This window comes from Triplophysa rosa, linkage group LG2 (genome assembly GCF_024868665.1).
Source record: "Triplophysa rosa linkage group LG2, Trosa_1v2, whole genome shotgun sequence".
NCBI lineage: Eukaryota > Metazoa > Chordata > Actinopteri > Cypriniformes > Nemacheilidae > Triplophysa > Triplophysa rosa.
This window is the reverse complement of record NC_079891.1, coordinates 9,933,135-9,947,528: the sequence shown is the minus strand read 5'-3', so window position 1 is coordinate 9,947,528 and position 14,394 is coordinate 9,933,135. Positions and strand designations below refer to the sequence as shown.

Sequence of the window (14,394 nt, the reverse complement as noted above, 5' to 3'; positions counted from 1 at the left end):
TCACTGCCTGCCTGCATTTGGGTTCTTCCACGCACCAGTCGTGACAGTAATGTCTTTGTACAGTATAATACCCTTACCACAATTTGGCTTCAAAGTATTGTAACTCTACAGTAACTTTACTGCAATTATAACTTGCTAAATAGTATTGTAAAATGCATTCCTTCATAATAATTTTACAATAATTGTATTTCATATTATTTCACAATATGTAACACTAGCAGTACAAAATCTCTATGATTAGTTTACATGAATACTGTTATATTTTATAAATTAAAAATAAGTGACATAAGTGAATGTACAACAATATTTTTATTCAGTACATTATTATTTGTTACATCCATTAAAAATGGCTTTTTGAACAATGTGATACAACAATGCCTGATGACAACTGATGAAATCATAACAATATACCCGTATCTTTAAGAATACCCCAACAATAGGTTGAACACTGTAAATGTAGCCAATATTTTGGTTTTAAATCTATTATAACAAAACACACCAGGATGATGTTAATGAGCCTACAGGCACAAAGCTTACAAGATCCATTCTAGGCTTGTCTCTATTCTGGCGTTGAACTGGCACCGGTACATTGCTAGACAGATGATCTAAAGAGAAACAAAAATAAAATGTGTGAGAAATAGTCATGGAACTCATTTAAACTGTTGATGAACAGACAGGCAACAATTTATGCAATAGCATAAAATCTAACAATCAAAATAATCTTTTATTTTCTTCAAACCACCAACTTTATACAGTTTATACAATTAGTTGGAATATGAACCAAACTTGTGTTATTCTTTAAATCAGACAAAACATAGCATATTTTCTTTATCACCATTTCACACACATAACCTAATAAAATAATTATGTGCGCAAAATAGAGTCTCACAGGGATGATGTTTTTTTAGTTAGTGCCGCACTGGTTTCCTCGACCTAAAGCCAGTGGATTTTCCCCATATTTGAAAGATTGCAAAAAATAAGATCTGTGATTAACAAAGGTTTGACACTTACATGCTTTGTCTATCAAGATAATCTTTACAAATTAACATCACATGTATGAAGCCTAAATAGAATCGCCGGAAATAAAAATCTAACATGAAGATATACGGGTACTGTAGTTGATGAATAAATCATACATGTGTCCTATGGTGTGACATAGCAAAATTTAGAAAACAAACTTGTAATTTTACATTATATTATATGATTAATATGTATAATATAAAATAGTATAAGAGAGATTTATCTTCATTGTTATGTTTTTCCTATTTTTTACATCACACCATATTATACATTTGCATATTAATTTGCCAACTACCCATAAACACACTATACCACGGTTGCTCAACATCAATATCACCACCACCAAGCCTTCAAAAACACTTTCGAACTTAACATCAAAAATAACATGTTCCCTAATAATTAAGTAAGGTAAAACTAAAAAAAAAATGCTGGTGTGTTGTATGTCGTATAATAAGATGTGAAAATATTTACAGGTTTTGTTAACCACATGCCTTATTTCATCTACCCCATTAAAAAAAACTTGAATTTGGGGCAATGGAACCAGAAGAACTAAAATGTTAACTGCAGGTTTTGCATACAAAAACATGTCAAAAACTCCCCCTTTTAAAGCGCAAGTGGTGTAACTCATTCATTCATTTATTAATACAGTCATTCATGGCACACATTTTGATCACACAGAGACCATCTCAGTGATTTATATGTCATATGTGCTTTTATAGAGGATTCATGAAGAGGCTGCATTAATTCATTGGAATGTACTTTGATTTCAGGAGAGCAATTTAGGACCCGAGTGTAATTTTATCATTTCCCTGTGCATTTTTATTAAAACTGTACCGTTTTTCTTTACAGTGCAAAATTTACAGACAAAATATATCTCATCCATTCTTACATAAATAACATCAGCCACCGTACGTGTATTACATCAGAGCATAATTTTCTATGGACGATGAGAAATCACTTAATAAAGTGTATAAATAAAGTGCATGAATAAAGAAATTAATAAATAAAGACATACATGCAGAAATGAAGCATAAAGGTAATAAACAAGTAATTTTGACGTTCAGCCATTCCAACTGAAATCTGCTCAGAGCAGGGTTCGAACCGGCGATCAGTCTGACACACCCTACAGGTGTCCTATACACCCTACAGGTGTCCTATACACCCTACAGGTGTCCTATACACCCTACAGGTGTCCTATACACCCTACAGGTGTCCTATACACCATGACGTCTCATTCATGTAACTAGAGCAGAGCACTCATAGCTAGTGAGAACATACAATTTTTTTATTATTTCTGTTGTTTCATTCATTTAATGATTAATTTGTTTGTTTATTGGTACATTTATTAATTTAAACTTAAGTCATTTTCAGGACATCAGTAAATCCACTTTATGCAGAATGGAAAGTGTGCCTCACTCTCAAGTGCTTTCTGCCGCCATGTTGCTTTTTTTGGTGCCGTTGCCATGGTGAATCGTAATATCGGAGCTCCATTGATGATGGCTTTTTATAGTCGTGGTGCACGCGCTTAACCCAGGGTAAGCCTACCCAGAATAAATTGAACTAACTCAAATCAGCTGTTCTGAAACCAAAAACTCAAAGTTTCTAATTTCTAAGTAAACCAACTCTGAGTTAAAGGTTTAACCTAGAGTTGGTTGAACCTCCTTATTGAAACGGGCCCCAGGAGACATTTGCAAGCAGGACTTTCATAGAGGTGTTTTAGAGGTATGCGCACACACACAATATCAGTGTATTGCACAGAACAGCTTTCACAACAGATGTTAAAGTCATGGAAGCTGTTATTTAACTCTTGGTTATCTCTACGGAAGGCCTCGCCCCATTTTTTGGGTATTCCTGTGGGTGGAGGTTATTCGAAAACTCGGAATAGTGTTGTAGTCCGATTCCAGCCGTTCTCCTTGAAATGCAAATTCTGTTAAAGACAATATCTCGCTTGGCATTGAACTTTGAGCTTTATCATTTTGCAGATATTATTTATGTTCTAACAGCAACATTACACACTAACTAAAGTTTGAAAATTCTTGCTCTGAAAAGCGATGATTGGCCAGTTAACCAGTGCGTAGTGTAGGGCTGCCCCCAAATAGTCGACTAAACGTTAGTCGATGTGAAGGAGGCTTGGTCGAATACGTTTTCATTGGTCGGTTAAACGCGTAAATGAAATAAAAAAACTCACGTGACGTCACGCAGTCAGTATGCACGTTAAAATTTCACGGCGCTGTGCAGCTTGGTCAGTGTATGGCATCAAAAGAAACAACGCGAGATCAACGCGAACAGTGCCTATAGGCTCGTTTGAGATGGCCAAATTCTGCGCAGAACCGATCACTGGTGATCAGCGCGAGATGCATGCCGGTAAGAAATGTGTCCAAGTTACATCCGCCTTGCTCAAATGTAATGCTGACGTGTGTCAAAAAACTCTTGCGATGGCCAGGCGGCTGTATCGGATTCTTCAGTCGGGCGCAGTTGCTCTCCACCGACTGCGCTGATGAAAAGCATGATGGGAAACAACTTGCTGACGACACAGCTTAAATTATCATTGGACGAGAATGTCAGCTGATATCCTTTTTCTTAAGCGCTCCATTAATAAGTCCATTAACTGAAGTAGGTTTTGAGATTTATATGTGGAAAAAACACACCAATGTGAAATATATAGTCCTCATGCACCTTGATGTAAAAGCAGTGGTAATTCAATTGCATAGATTTCATCTGCGATAAAAAGCGCTTTTTATTAAAGTATAACAAAAACATTACAAAACAAGATGGTATACAGTTTACATTAAAAAACAGACGAGAAAAAAAATAAAAGATAATACAAACAAAACAAAGACAAAAAAAGAAAAAAAATCAAAATGTTCAATCCATCCATATTAATCAATTCAAAACAAGAAATATAATTTATATTATCGAATAAGTCTAACAAAATTCCAGCTTTTAATTATTTGCTTTTGACAGCATTTTTAAATATTGTCCCAAATAATTCTTAAATACCACAAACAATTAAAAAAAAACATTTGGGAATTAAATTCTTAGCTAACAAAAGTTATTAATATAAAAAAAAGTTTGACCTCCTTTTTCACAGTTTCCATATTACATTTTTTTATAAACGACATGTTAAATTTACAACATTTTACAAATTTAACCACAATTATTGCACTTTGTCCAGTAATTATAGGGAAAAATAGGGTCTGTGTTTTCTGGAAATGAGTTACAGAATTTACACAATAGAATTTATACAGAATTTATACAATATAGGAACTCCCCAGAAGGATAAATATCACATACAATTTTGAAATGTATTTTTTGGGGGGATAAACTGTAAACTTGAAATAGGAGGTTCCAAGTTTAAGCATTCGTTTGTCAAAGAACATGTCTAAATTCTTTCGTTCAACCTTGACATGGTTGAGTTTGTCTAATATACGATTTAGAACATTTCTCACTTTTAAACTCAGTTGGCCCAAGAAAAATGCGATAAAAAACGTGAACGCGATCTATTCCATTGCTGCCGTTTCCAGTCGACTCGACAGCGCGATTTGGGAAGTGTCCATCTTGCCTGCGCTGTTTTCACTCTTCCCCTTACTGCAGCCACCTACTCTCGTCTTCTTTTCAGGCGAGGCAAGGTGTATGAAGGTAAAAATCATTCCATAAAGATTTGCATGCGCATGATAACATTTGTAAAAGCGTACGTGACATTGCAAGCGTAAAATAAATTTGCATTCGCAAAAAAGTTTTGTAAAGGTGTAAATCAAGCTGCAAGCGAAAGAAAACAAGTTTTGCAGCATTGTATCATTTTTCGTAAGCGTAATTCATGTGTTGTGAAACGGCAACTTCATATTACGTCAAATAATTATGATCTGTATTCTTCTGACCTCCGTTTTTTCCACGCTTACACTTTTGGCACGTTTTTTTGCGCTGAAATACGGCCAAAGGCATTGCGAGTCTGTAAACAGAGGTGTGCGTGCAAAAACAATGGTGTTATGAACTGCAAAACGGATTCATCGCGCAGAACCTGTCTTTGTGTGTGTAAAATAAATCTGTTGCAAACGTCTTGCCTACGCAGGCGAAAACTGTTTCTTGCAATAAACCGATGTGTACGGTTCAGTCTTGACCGTAACTGTAACTGTAACTGACCGTAACTGATGTTATCATAACTGCCGCTCATTTATCCGTTTAAGCGCTTAATTTATATTTTAAACGCTTTATTATTATTATGATTTAGCATTTCTTTGTAACATGGAAGTGTTAAAAAAAACATATTTTCTCAGCCGGTAAACTTAGCCTATTCTTTTCCTTGTATATATAGGCAAGTAATTATGTTAATATCATAAATGTGCGATTATTCGACTAATTGCTGAAATGAAGGACTACTAGTCCACTAGGAAAATCTTTAGTTGGGGGAAGCCCTAGCGTAGTGATTGGTCGAATACTGCAAGCGTGTGACGGAAATGTAACGCATCTTAAGATATTTGGAACAACAGGTTCCAAAGCAATTGTACTGACAGGTACGCCCACCTTACTTGGGTATACATTTGGGCGGTCTTAGTCAAATCATACCACGAACTGACGTAGATTTGTGGGGGTGTGGTTACACGAGGCGTTTCAGGCAGGTCTGGGTGAGCATTAGCTTTTAGACAGAATGCATCTTTTGTTCCGACACTTTAATTTTTGCAATTTTACGTGTCTAATACATGCATGGGCAACTTATAACACACCAAAGACACAGAAAAACACGTATTTGCGACGTATGACCCCTTTAAAATCTCATGTATGCAATTCATGTATTAAAATTATTTACAAAACAGGTGACTTTATAGTATAACTGTTGGATTTTGTTAGGCCCTTGCACTGTAAAAAAATTTAAGCCTTCACAACAACAAAAAATCTTAGTACTAATCTCCCCTCGCTTTTCCTTGTTCACTCAACTTTTTGAAAAAGAAGTTGTACTGACTTAAAATAATGAATTGGAGATACAAAAAATTATTCATTGGGATAACTCAGGATTATTAGTTGTACTGACTTAAAACAAGTACTGTAATTGGAGATACAAAAAATAATTAATTGAGGTAATTTAGGATTACTAGTTTTCTTGAGAGGTACAAAAAAAATATCATTAGTCATTAGTTGTCACAACATAGTCTACAGTTTACATAATGAACAACATAACAAATTATTTTTGTTGGCTGAACATAAATAATGAATATAAATTGGATATTTAAAAATAAACAAATATTTTTGTCTTTTACTACAATTTGAGTAAACTTTGATCAAACAACAGCTTGAACAGTTTGAGTTACGTTGGGTCTGCACTTACACCTCAACATTGAACACACAAATCTCAACCATGGTAACAATCAAAAACCATCATTCGTTAAAAAAAAACTCTAAACACAACAGATAACAAAAAGTAACAACAAGATTAAAGCATAAATTATTCCAGCAAGAACTAAAGCACTAATCTTTAAAAGAAAAACAAATAAGAAACACTGAATTGAACATGCTGCAGTGCATCTTGTTTGTTCATTGTACATTGACGTAACTCAATTTTTTACATTTATAGCTGTCTTTTTGAGTGAACTTGCAAAGAATTTTTCACACAACTCATATTTTTAAGTTAATGAAGAAAATTTTTGGTTACAATGAATGAACTTATTAAAAGAAGTTCTGTGAACTTTTTCATGGACTTTTGCTCAACCAACACAACAAAATTAGTTGTTTGAACATTTTTTGAGTTGGGTTTTTTACAGTGTGGGCAGTGGGGGCCCCTGTTGTCATCACCTTTCACCCCACTAGCGATGGCCCTGTATACAAAGGATCAATATCCCAAGGGCCTGAGAGAGAGCATGACATACAGTCAACAACGGTATAAACCAGTTCAGCAACAGAAATAAAGTTGGAATGTGGAAAAACTGCATAACAGTGCTGAGAGGAAAGAACACATTAGACACATACAAACATGCACACAGCACTAGCAATATTTCTTTTCTTTTTGTGTCTTTTACTGTTTTCGATCTGCCTTTCAAAGAAGGAACTTAGTAGTAAGTTGAAAATGTATCTGAGCAAAGCAGTATGTGAAAGAAAACTTAAGCAATTAGTAGTTGCAGAAGAAGAGAGACAAAAACAGCAGAATCAAGCCACCCAGAATGTCAAAGTTCAGGTAATATCTGTGTAAAACCTCAAAACCACTCAAATATTGCAGATCTGCTGTGGTTGATTATACTTTAGATAATATTAAGGTTTCTCTTCTTGTTTTTGGACAGGCCTTTGTTCGCAAAAATGCAGAAGAATTGGTGAGTTTGGCAGAGGCCTTGCTCTTGCAGTTAGACAAACGTATAACCATTCATGAGGTGGGATGTAACCTTAACTAGTGATATGGAAATCTAAACATTGACACAACATATGCTTGATATGGTGATGAAAATTAATCTGACTACACCTAAATGTCTTTTGGAAAATATGACAAATTGAAGAGAGTGAATATGAATACAATACACTGATCCACAAGCTGGATTTTTGCATGAAGACAGATACAGTAATTTGGTACAGAAAAGCAGCAGGTGTGGAATTACTATGATATATTTTACATAGATATGGATTAAAAAAGTTCACGTAGTTAAAAAGAGAAAACAAGGGAAACATATTTCAATTTTCAGTAAACAGCACCTTTTATTTCTCTTCATTGTTAACATGAATTTTAAGTGTTGAAATTCTTAGTGGTCATAATTATGAATGCTGAACTGGATGTGTTGTTGTAGAACATGGTCAGACATTTACAGTATTACTTTGGATCCACTCAGGAAAGGCTATTTGATAAAACAATCTAAAAAAACAGTGCCCATCACAATCGCTAAAACTACACTAGGTCGTCATCGGACCATTGAGGTGCGAGATAAACTTCACGAGGTTAGTTCAATTAAAAGGAGTGATAAAATAAATGGATTAAAAATAAATAGAATATAGTAGAAAATAATAGAATGAATAAAAAATGCTCTGTAAATTGGTATGACATTGACTAACTTGTTTGATTCTATGTGCAAAACATTGAAATAAGGTCGCAACAAATGGGCAAGCTCATCCATTTAACATTTTGACCCACATCTTGAATTGGTTCTCTGAGTCACAAACATGTTTGGTGATGATATATGTTACCATGATATTGTGTTTATTGGTCTTCAGCACTATGGGCAGATTTACATTTACGCATTTGGCAGACGCTTTTATCCAAAGCGACTTACATTGCATTATAACCTACATTTGTTGTATAGTATGCGCAATCCCTGGGATCGAACCCATGACCTTGGCGTTGCTAACGCCATGCTCTAACCACTGAGCTACAGGAAAGCCGTACTGGACAGATAGTACAGGATGAGCTGGAGCAGATGAAGAGTATGAGGCTCAGAAAAATACAGATGGAGCAAGGGTACGACCACTGGCAGAGTCAGCTTAATACTTACAGTGACCAAGAGATGTATGGTGAAAAGTGAGAAATTACTGAACCCTTTGTTGTGCTGTTGAATGCTTTCATTGACTCATGACAGTCAAAAAAAATGGACAACATGGCAATTATCACAATGGCTGTTTTGTGAAAGACTGAATCCTAAAAAGTTTTATGACATGAAGTATATTTAATGCAGTGCAATAAACTGTTTTGATTTTCTATGTTAAACAGCATGGGCTCTCTCTGCAGGGAATTTTTATGGTTGGGGTGAAAGAAACAATGTTTTTACTCTCTGGATGGCTTTAACTTTAGCTTTTACTTTATTATAAAAAGATGCAAGGTTCAATTATTTTATAAACAGGAGCCATATTTGCATCAACATCTTCGTAGTAGAATATCCCAGCTCTCTTTCCAACTCAGTGCATCCAGCTCTTCTGATCTTGACGCTGACTGACCATAAGTAAGAGGACTCAATTTACGGTAGCACACAAACACTGAACAAAGGACTGCAAGAATAACACCAACAAATGACTTCCGTTGAGCTGGGGACCTGAGAAACAGCATAGAAGAAAGAATAGTTTATTTAAACAGACTTATTTAACTAATAAAAATACTGGTTGAACGAATGAAAAACAAATCTGGCTCTAGCTTCACCATGTCTTTTACCTCAGAACATAGATGTACAGGTGCTCTACAACTATAGGTATGTGCAAGATCTTGAAGGTAAGTGCTGGAAGATAGTGGTACAGAAACAGAGTCTTCTCCATTAGAAAGAAAGGCACGTAATTAACTGCCCAGCCTCCACCACACACTACACCAGCCAAAACCAGCTTTTCCCAAGAGTCTAAATAAAAAACAAAATTGGGGTGGTTGAAACAGATATTTATTGTTATCATTTTTTTTTGTTGTACATAGAGTGAGCTTTGATTAACCACCTAACCTGATTTTTCATTTTTATAAAGTTCAAAAGAAAAGTAAAGATTTCTATGATTAGAAAAAAAACTATAGATTTATTTAATGAAAGAAAATATTAGCCATATCTAGGCAATAAGAAACCACATAGAATACACTAACAACTGCATATCAACACGCCAAAGCTGTTTCCCAGTTTAAAGACTGCATCATTCTAAGGCTGCATTTCAAAACTGATTGCACCAGAGGCTGGTAAGTCTGTCCCATACATATGATGTTTATTAATATTACTGCTGCATTATTTTGTATTTAATTCGGTGTCCTTCTAAGGTTGGTTCATTTGAAAAACTGGTAGGCAACTGTTCTCTAAAATTAACATAGGGATGCACCAATACCAGTATCGGTATCGGCCCGATACCAAGCTCATGTACTCGTACTCGTAATGACACAACGATACCAAAGACCGATACCTCACGTGACATACATAGAGCACTATGATTTCCGCAATGCGTTAAACGCGGACGGAATCGAGGAATCCAGGCATTTCCTAACAAGAAATTAGCGCCGAACAGCTAACCTAACAGTTAAGGAAATACTCAGATACTGTTTAACTATGTATTCTGCTTGTTTTGCGTTACCGTGTGTGAAAGAGTGGTGCGGTTGCGTGTACTGAACGCATTGTGCTTGTGGAGCTTTCAGCGCCAGCGTTTCACTGCACGACGACACGAACACAAACAAACACCATTTGCGGCGATCCGTCAAAATAAAAGTCCGGTTAACTTAAACAAACGCTCTTTGCGGCGTCCCGTCAAAATAAAAGTCCGGTTGACTTGAACAAGTTATAATACACTCACATTTTACCACACCACCCCCCTTAATTTTGTTATAATTTGACCACAGAGTATATTGTTTACTTTAGTAAACTGAAGTAAATGTGCTAGTAAAATTGTGCTACTTATCATAAAAAATAGAACTTGATTAAAAATAGTACTTAAATTTAAGTAGACCTAAAAACAAAAGAAAAAAGAAAATGTACCAGTAAGATACTGGTTTATTAACATTATTGTACATTATACAGGCATCGGTTATAGGTATTGGTGAGTACCAAAAAATAGACTAGGGCAACTAGGGCTGTTTCCGAAATAGCCCCCTATACCCTAATATAGTGCACTATTTGAGGGGACATCCACTTTTAGTGGACATTATTGAGTGCACTCATTCAATCCCATGATGCATCATAATGTTGAGGCTCGCGCTGAATGAATACCTGGGTCTCGGCAGAAGATGGCATCCGCAGCGCTTCCAGTGTCCGGATTTACTCACTTGTTTTCACCCGCTCCTTAAAGTGGATTATATTAGTGAACTAATGAAGGGAATGGTGAATGAGGGTATAGGGAGCGATTTCAGCGACCTCCTTAGGATAGATCGTCTCATCTTAATTCGTTTTTTTACTTCGGAGGCTGTGTCCTTCAAAGGTTGCAGGGTTCGAATTAAGATGCAGCTCAAGTCACTCCAAATGGAATGGAGCAACCACTAAAGTGTACTTTTTTTGCATATGTTCTAAAACTCCGGTCACATTAGCGTGTTAAACTTACAAAAATAAACAGTTTCTCAAGCACATACCTTCAGGAATGTCCATAACTTTTCGTCGTCGTCTTAATAAGTAGGTTAAAAACAGAAGAAAATACACAGCCAGTGCAATTTTTGCGATAGTCCATGTAACAATATTTCCAATCAACTGAATTTGTGCCTGTATTAAAGAGTAAAGGGTTAATAACTTCTACAGCCTTTTCACAGAAAAGACAATAATAATAATTAATTAATTAATTAAATATATGTTGACATACATTACTTGAAGTATGAAGCCAGTAAGCAATGTTCGTATCCAAGGTGATCCATTCTAGAGGTGATGAGCTATATCTGTGTTCGGACTCTTCATTCTTCAATGTTAGCATCTTCCACTGTAAATCAAACATACATTAAGCAAATTCGTTTTCTGACACAGGCTCTAAATGTCTTTTCTGTCAATTGTCAATAACATAAGAATATGTTTTATATTTTATATTTACCTGCAGCTCAAGAAATTTAGTCATGAAAGTGAGGTTTCTTTTGATGTGATTGTGAGTAGGTGACTTCAGCTCTAACTCCCTTTCCTTTTGTTCCTGACCTGCAGAAAAGTTTAATTAAAAATACAGCAGATATAAGAAATATGTGAAATATCTGGTGCATTTTCTAACTTTTTCCATAGCGATGCTCTTCCACATTCCATATGCCACTCTGCTGGTAGCCTTTATTAATCTTATCTCCAACCACCTCCAACTGTTTGAAACCCCACTCTGGCAGAGAAGTGCCACTGAGCTGCAAAATATTACAAAATTGTTCAAAGTAAATGTATTTTCTTTAAGTCATATTTTTGTACTTAATCTAGTATACTTGTAATAATCACTATTGATGTGCATAGTTGAAAGAATGCAAATACTTGGATTTAGTAGCACGATCGTTAACTTTCCATACCAGTGGAAATAATGAGAATAATGCAAATAATGAGAAGAGCATTCTGTGCCTTTCTTCTTGACTTCTTTGTTTGCTTGCTTTGTCACTTCCCTTTTTCTTCTCATGCACTGGTTCAGTAAGCCAAAAAGTCAATCAGAATCATCTGACTTCCCGACAAGTTCCTTTGCCGATCAGATATGCTGGATCGGTCAAAAAAAGGTGACAGGGACTTAATATAGGTGACAGTGCAGAATACAATGGAAAATCTAAGTCAGATGACACTCAAAACCTGCTTGACCATCAGCTAACCTTGTACACACAGCTACTTGCAACTACATACCTTTGTAAGAATTGGTCACCTGCATTTACTAGCATAAAGAATAAATACACACACAAACTGTGAAGAAAATGACGTAATAAATCATTTTAAAAAGTCCAGCGTGACTGACATTTAGCAGACTGAACGTCATAAAGGTCCTGTCACATGATAGATTGGATCTTTACTATTGTTTACTCGACTTTGTTGTTTACTTCAGGTGTCTCAGATTTTTTTAAATGCTCTCGTGAAACCGGATTCAACGGCAGACGTCTAAAGCCAGAATACACTTTACGACTATCTGAAACATTTGATGCCTGGACTCAACACACAAGATGGCCGCCAACCCACAACATCTAGTCATCATGCCTACCACCTACCACGCCAATGGTCCCTAGTCCGGTGGTTCCAAGTCGGGTGTTCCCAGAGGCGTCTGAGTTAAGTCCCCTGTCTACTATGCTTCCTGTGGTGGCTACAGCTCTGTGGTGTGTTTGGGCTGCACATTGCTGTCATGCTCCTGAGCCTAGTTCAGTCCATGACTCCGCTCCTGAGCCAAGTCAAGTCTAAGAGTCTGTTCCTGAGTCAAGTCAAGCCAAAGAGTCCACTCCTGAGTTCATTCAAGTCTAAGAGCCCTTTCCTGAGCCAATTCCAGTCCACGAGTTCGTTCCTGAGTCTGGTTAAGTCCAAGAGTCTTTTCCTGAGTCAAGTCCAGTCCAAGACTTGGTTTCTGTTCACTATCAAATGCAGAAAAGTTAATTCATGCATTCACGACGTCAACACTAGATTATTTTGCACAATCGCTGCCTCTGAAGTCATTGCAGGCTGCTATTTGTAACCGCAACGCTGCAAGCTTTTTCCCCCAAAAAACGCCATTGTCAACTTTTTCTTGTCAAAAAACTAACGGTACTTTTTAGTGTGGTAACAAAATGTTTATATGCTCTCCTACTTGGAAGTCGCTTTGGATAAAAGTAAATCTAAATGTAAAAAAAGAAGTCAAATGTGAACATAGGCTTAAGTGGTTATTACAAAAACTCCAGCTAGTTCAAAATGCAGCAGCTAGAGTTCTTACACGAACAAAAAAGTATGAGCATATTAGCCCAGTTCTGTCAACATTGCACTGGTTACCTATATATCTCCTGAACTTTGGAACAGTCTTCTGAGTGCTGTGCGGGAACCAGACACACTGTCAGTTTAAATCTATATTAAAGATGCATCTCTTCAACCTTGCATACACGACACTTCTAGGATTGTTAGGCTGAATTAATTAGATCAAACGGAACCAGGAACACTTCATATAACAACTGATGTACTTGTTGCATCAAAGAGTGTAGAATGGTATTCTGCTCTCAGTTTGTCTATTGTCATTGTTCCGAGGTTACCATAGTGAGCAAGATGCAGTCCGTTACTAGACCAGATGGTAGAGCTGAAATCCAGTGATCCGACAAGTTCTCACTACAAAACTGCAACTGCAATTAGCTATTAGAATTTTAAGGAATTCTTAAATCTATTATCTACCTTTATACTTTGTTTATTTTCTTTTAATGTAGCTAGTTGTGCAAGCACTGTCAAGCTTGTAGAGGTGCAGCAGTATTGCCAGAGGAGAACTGGTTCCCCTGGTTGGGTCTGGGTTCTCCCAAGGTATTTTATTCTCAACTGGAGTTTTGGGTTCCTCACCACTGTTTGCCCTGCCGCCGGGGCAAGTCGGGGGAGTTTTTTACTTATTAAAAGGATCCCTAGGTATAGAGCGATGTATGGCTTAATATATGAACAATGGCATTGACTTTATAATTGTGAAATAAAAAAACAGTGTAACTGTCACAGTATTCATTAACTTCATTAATTCATTAACCGCCATTTTTTTGCATCAGAGTCCGTGATGTCAAATGGTTGCGACCTAAACCTGTTTTCCATATATCACAGTAAAATATGACAAGTAAAACATAAGATCAGATATACAAACACACAGGGACAGTAGGTGGCGGTATGTCCTCTTGACACAAGCCAGCCTGCCAGCCATAAAAGAAGAACGCGTTCAGTATTAGACGTCTGTTCAAGGTGAGCGTGCATTAAATCATAGCTTTAAACTACCGCCTTTGAGACATTTAAGACTATTTAAGACATCAGCATCCACCATAATCGTATACTTTATACATTATGAGAATATACTGATAAACACAATAATAATGCTTGCGGTTTGGTTATTTATTCT

At 36.3% G+C, this 14,394-nt stretch overlaps 1 protein-coding gene across 2 annotated transcripts in view; it reads right to left on the bottom strand.

Annotated features, from left to right (window-relative positions):
* Positions 1–8,631: 8,631 nt before the first annotated feature.
* pomt1 (protein-O-mannosyltransferase 1) overlaps positions 8,632–14,394 on the bottom strand; it is a 70,561-nt gene continuing 64,798 nt past the window's right edge. For both annotated transcript variants that reach the window (XM_057358704.1, XM_057358696.1), the window contains 6 exons: positions 11,614–11,734; positions 11,446–11,543; positions 11,224–11,337; positions 11,000–11,126; positions 9,131–9,308; positions 8,632–9,014 (listed from right to left, as the gene is read on the bottom strand). In XM_057358704.1, coding sequence (XP_057214687.1) covers positions 8,840–9,014; positions 9,131–9,308; positions 11,000–11,126; positions 11,224–11,337; positions 11,446–11,543; positions 11,614–11,734 — 813 coding nt within the window. In that variant the 3' untranslated portion in view covers positions 8,632–8,839. The remainder of the gene's footprint in view (positions 9,015–9,130; positions 9,309–10,999; positions 11,127–11,223; positions 11,338–11,445; positions 11,544–11,613; positions 11,735–14,394) is intronic.